This window comes from Clarias gariepinus, chromosome 22 (assembly GCF_024256425.1).
Source record: "Clarias gariepinus isolate MV-2021 ecotype Netherlands chromosome 22, CGAR_prim_01v2, whole genome shotgun sequence".
NCBI classification, from domain to species: Eukaryota; Metazoa; Chordata; class Actinopteri; order Siluriformes; family Clariidae; genus Clarias; species Clarias gariepinus.
The window spans coordinates 4,195,919-4,201,918 of NC_071121.1; the positions used below are offsets into that span (position 1 = coordinate 4,195,919).

The 6,000-nt window shown below is 40.0% G+C and overlaps 1 protein-coding gene across 3 annotated transcripts in view; it reads left to right on the top strand.

Moving 5' to 3' along the window:
- The window catches only part of ngfa (nerve growth factor a (beta polypeptide)), a 39,029-nt gene extending 36,872 nt beyond the window's left edge, over nt 1–2,157 (top strand). For all 3 annotated transcript variants that reach the window (XM_053482938.1, XM_053482937.1, XM_053482939.1), the window contains 2 exons: nt 408–521; nt 818–2,157. In XM_053482938.1, coding sequence (XP_053338913.1) covers nt 829–1,464 — 636 coding nt within the window. In that variant the 5' untranslated portion in view covers nt 408–521; nt 818–828 and the 3' untranslated portion in view covers nt 1,465–2,157. The remainder of the gene's footprint in view (nt 1–407; nt 522–817) is intronic.
- Nucleotides 2,158–6,000: the final 3,843 nt, after the last annotated feature.

A 6,000-nucleotide genomic window follows, 5' to 3' on the forward strand; every position in this document is an offset into this window, starting at 1 on the left:
AACAGGTGGGGTATGTTACTGTATTTACAGTATGATATATACTGCTAAATACAGGTGGCTTAGTGGTTAAGTTCCGGGTTGGATTCCTGCCTCGGATCTGTGTGCATGGAGTTTGCATGTTCCCACAGCCCAAAGACATGCAGATTAGGCTAATTAGTGTTCCCAAATTGCCTGTAGTATGTGAGTGTGTGTGTGTGCCCTGCAATGGATTGGCACCTTTCTTTGTGCCCTAAGTACTGTAAGTCTCCTTAAATAGGCTCCAGGCCCCCCACGACCCGGTATACAGGATAAAGCGATATATCGTCTATACTTAGGGCACAAATAAAAGGTGCCAATCCATTGAGAGAGCGCTATATATATATATATAGGGAAATTAATAAAAGTGTGTGTGTGTGTGTGTGTAACAGAGAGAAGCAGAGGCACAGGCCGGTCCTGATGGCAGGCTCTCGGGGCTCAGCCAGCACTGGACACTGGCTTTAGGAGCCCACGAGACGTTCACTTCAACCAGGAACATTTCACAGGTGAAACACACAGACATACTGTATCACGCTACACACTCACTGTGAAGCACATACACACGTACATTTTAGAAATTGAAATGTAGATAATAAGTTAATCAGTCAGCCATACTTCTGGCCAAAATTGAGCAAACATAGTTTAACAAATATAGCAAAGAGAGACAATTTTTTTTTTCGACCGCATCACTTCCTCGGAGCTTCAGTAGTAAAATTATAGCAAATTGGGTTTTGGGGCGAGACAGTCTTCCAGTACTGTACACCTGTCACACCCCTTTCTGTCTGTCTCTATTTCTTTTTAGCTCGTGTGCCCATGAGGTCGTCGACGCCGGTCCTGCTCTTCCTGATCAGCGTCCAGGCTGCACTCAACACGGTGGGAAACGCCCACTCACAGGAACCAGCCAATCAGAACGCAGGAACCCAGGACTCGACCCACGATGACCTCATCCCCACAGTTGACCCTAAACTGTTCAGAAAACGGGGTTACCAATCACCTCGTGTGCTCTTCAGCGACGCAGTGCCCTCCGATGGCCACACGCCGCCTCGGAGTCTGCGGACACCCCGGAGAGTGCGTGACTTCCAGAACCGTGGAGAATATTCGGCCTGCGACAGCGAAAATCACTGGGTGGGAAACATGACCCGTGCTACAGACTTAGGGGGAAACGAAGTGATGGTGCTGCCTGAGGTTCGCATCAACAACGTGGTCAAGAAGCAAATGTTTTATGAAACCACGTGCCGCGTCACAAACCGTGGCCCCACCCACCGAGGGATGAAGGCGGGAACGACCGGGTGCCGCGGGATCGATAACAAGCGCTGGAACTCCTATTGCACCAACACACACACCTATGTTCGTGCGCTAACATCTTTCAAGAATCAGATCACCTGGAGATTTATCCGAATTAACGCCGCGTGTGTGTGCGTGGTCAGTCGAAAATCATGGAAGCATTAATGAATTCGTGGTTCATTTGACTTACTTGTTTTCTCAGTGAGTCACGTGAATCGTTTCATGATGAGACCAATCTGACTGATTCGTTTTTTTTAGTTACTCAAGTGCATCAGTGAATCAAATTGACGTAGTTTTGGCTCATCGATGCGTTTAAGTCGTAAAAAAAATTTGAATTGTAGAAATTCTTCGATTTGTTGCTTCGCCCGCTCTGTCAAACGGATCGGCGTTAGAAAATACAAATCGCTGATTCTGTTCACTTGTTTTCTCAAGCGAACCAACAAATCAGATTGTCGAAGCGCTAATTCACGAAATTCATCAAACGAATCAAATGCAGCAAAAGAATTGATCAAATCAAATCGGGTCTGTGTGTCCAGAGCAAGCTGTTTTAACAGCAGTTTCTCTAGATGTGCTGATTTAGTTTGATTGTCTGTCTAAACCTCGAACCACCCGTAAACTTCTCCGAAAAAACACCCATCGTACTGCCAATTCAGCGTACCAGGCTCCTTCCCCCCGTTTTATTTTTCTCCACCTACAACACCCCGACCCTGTCCTACCCTACCTCACACTGTAAATTATTGGTCTGTTAAATTATGATTGACTGCATGACATATTTATATAGTTTATACATTCAAAAATATTAAATATGTATGTGTATATACAGTATACATTCAGAAAGCAAGCATTATGTTGTGTCATTGTTGTTGTTCATGCTGTTATTTATTAAACACTTCAGTACTTCAGAGCATGACTTTTCCTTCATGTCAAGTGGATTTTATTGTCATTCCTTCACAATGTTTCTTCATGTCTATGATGCAACACACAGCAACACACTGTCTAAAAGTAAAAATAATTTAAAAAAAAACGTACCTGCTAGCTAGACACAGCAACGTAAAGTACAGCGAGACCTCGGCATACAAATTTAATCCGAAAATTAAAAGGCGAAAATTTGCATTGCGAAACGATTCCCAGAGGAAGTAATAGGAAATGTAATCCCATAGGAAATGCAATGTAAATTCTTTATATTTCTAAACACTATAATCATATTTTTCATATAAAAATCTAAATATTTAGAAAAGACATGAAATAAAATATGAAATAAATGGACATTAAACATTACTTAACCTTGATTTATGATTCCTCTTGGCACCGGCTGCTTTAAAAACCAAATTGAAAGTAGCTCCCTTTTCTTCTTGCTACTGTCCTTGATAACATTCTTGCGACCCATGGTGCTGTGTCTTCACTAAATCTTACACAATATTCCACAAATGGATATGTAAACTCGCTTCGCTTGGCTTTCCGCTGATGCAAACCAGTTTTGAGCGACTCCTGGACATACATGCGACTTAGTCGGCGTTCAGTCCAGCTCGGTTTGGTCGCTCGTATGCCAAAAATGGTTTTTGTATGCCAACGTACCACTGTTCTTGTGTTTTAATAATTAGCATTAGCATAATTAAAGAAATTAACACATTGCCTTTAATTCTATTTTTGCAAAAAAAATTCCCTTTTACAAAACCTAGCTAAATAAGCATAATGTGGCCGTCTGACTTGAATGAAATGCTAGCTTAACAAGTTTATCCTGCTAAATAAACTAACAGGATCATGTTCAGCTTTAAATTAACAACTTGCTAGTTAAAAGCTCAATATAATCAGGCATTTAATATAGCATTTAATAGCTCGCTATCTAGTATTAAGCTTATGGACTGCGTTTGAATTTACCATGTTAGATAAAAAAATAAATAAACAGCTAAGTAGCTAGCTAGCTTGATACAGTAGTGTAGATAGCCTTTCTAAAATGTTATCTACAACGAAGATTGCTATCGGCTTCAAAATCCAATAAGCTAGAATATTTATTACCACAGAGACCATTTCATCCTTAAAACTTAAAGTGTTTTCATATCAAAAAGCACATACAGTACACAACCATTAGCGCCATGATTGGACATGAAAGGTTAAATATGAACGCTATAATGTTCCTTTACTTGATAGCTACATTAGTCTTGGAAGTTCAGTATAAAACTAAAAAAACAGACACAAAACATGTCTTGGGAATTTCGTGCCCAATATATTCTTGGCTGAACTTCCCCTTTAAAGATTTACATGCGTGTGTTAGGTGTGGAACCGTGTCGATATGGACATCTGGAATTGTAAGCTTTGGAATTAGCATGCTCTGGAGTGGCCGTGTTTTATCCAAAAGGATGTTTACACATCCTGGGGATGATAACAGTGAGGAAGACAGAGAGAGACTGCTGAGGACCTGTGGGAGAAGTGTGTGTGTGTGTGTGTGTGTGTGTTGAATGAAGCAGCACTCTAAAACACACGATTTTGTCAATTCCTTTTTCCCAAATAAGACTCCTTTAGCACTGAACATGTGATCAAAACCCTACATTTTTTCACATATCGCGGCATTAGCCTGCTAGCTAGTTCGTTATGCTGTACTCACACCTTACTGTTGGCTTTGGATTTTTTGAGAAAACTTTCTACCTTGATGGTATCTAAGAACTAGTGAAACACTGGGATAAGTGCATTAGTGTAGCGGAGGATTATATAGAGAAATAAAAGTAATTTTTACTCTTGTAACTTTTAACTGTTCCGCACAACCAAACGGTCCAGTATACTGTAACTCAAATGCTCCACATACGTACATTACAAAGATTTTCTTTTCCGATGTAAAAAACTAAGCAAAGCACTTGTTAACCTTGGATCTGCCATATTTTCCAACTTCCAACTGAAATCACATGACAAATTGAAGGAAAAGTCAACATACAGTGTGTTAATAAGCTGTTGAGCCACTACGAGCTGCCAAAAGAGCTTCAATGCATCTTTGGCCTTGATCCTACAAGCCTCTGGAACTATACTAGAGTGATGAACATCGTTCTTCCAAAAGATTTTCCCTCAGTTGGTGTTTTGATGATGGAGGTCTGCGTGTTAATGTCCAAACCTCAATTTGGAACACAGCCGGTCAGACAGTCAGAGATGACAAGTCGTGTTCAGTAAGGCAACACCTGATGATTAGCTTTCCAGCTGTGCTGAATTTCACACACATCTGGATCTTTGTAGACGTCTTCTCACTGATAATGTTCACCCTGAAACCTGGAGAATGTGTGCCGTAAATCTTACGAAGTGTGTTTGTGATTCCCTCCATGAGAAAGCGAATGAGAACAGCTTGTGTTTGAAACATTTCCTTTTCCCCACAGTGGAGCCTCACATTATGAAATAGCAGTGAGGAAAAGCCAGAAACTGTCAACTTTAATCGTATACCTGTTACAAATAGCATAGCTAACAAGCTAGCACTAAAACTGTTTATAGTTTGTATATTTTATACAGCTAGCTAAAGTTATTTAAAAAAATTTAAATAAAAATTATTACTTATTACTTAACCTTGACAACTAGCTAAGGTGACCAATTAAAACTTTCTTAGGTAGAGTTTTTAGCGCTTAAATGCATTAGCTCCTAGAATACGAACATGCTAGTCCTGCCTTTCCTAGTAATTGTTGTTCTAAATATGTAGCTAGACAACAAGCTAATGTTAAAAAAAAATACTTTTTACGTATACATTAATGACTAAAGTGGTGTTCTTGATAACTTTTTTTTACATCAGTACTACAAATGAACAGAAATGCTAGTCATGAGTAATTGTCCACCTAGATATTTAGCTAGCCAACAAACTCGTGTTAGAAATCAGTGTGCCTAAATTAGCTATATACAGGAGTATTCTTAGTAATTATTTTTGTTTGATTAGATTACAAAAAAAAACGTTCTAGTCAAAAGGTCTTAAAAATGTATATCTACCTAAATACCTAGCTAGCTAACAAAATTTTCATGTTAATGATTAAAAGAATTTATGGTTAGCTTGTGTGGCATTTTTTTACATGCTAAACATCACTACTAAAAGGAACAAGTTAACTATCCATCTATTTCTTATCTAACAAGCTAACACTGTTCATTTATTTAAATTCTTCGCCACTTATCCTGTACAGGGCCACAGGGGGCTGGAGTCTATCCCAGGAGACCTTGCCAGGCACAAGGCAGGGTACACTCCGGACAGGGTGCGAAGCCATTGCAGAGCACACACATTCATGACAGGCAGTTTGGTGATGCCAATTAGCTAAATTCGCATGTCTTTGGACCCACAAAGCACAAGGAGAACATGTAGATTTGGTGTCAGGGGTAGCTCAGTGGTTAAGGCATTGGACTACGGTTCGGAAGATCCCAGGTTCAAACCCCACAACCACCAAGTTGCCACTGTTGGGCCCTTGAGCAAGGCCCTTAACCCTCAACTGCTCAGATGTGTAATGAGATAAAAATGTAAGTCGCTCTGGATAAGAGCGTCTGCCAAATGCCTAAATGTAAATGTAAATGTAAATTTCATGCACACAGACCCAAGGCAGGAATCGAACCCTCAACCCCGGAGGTGCAAGACGACAATGCTAACCACTACACTCATTAAGCAATATAGTATTAATAAATGAACGTAATAATAAATGAACAAATGAGGTTTCTAAACTGATTTTGTTGTTGTTGATGATCCAATATATTCCC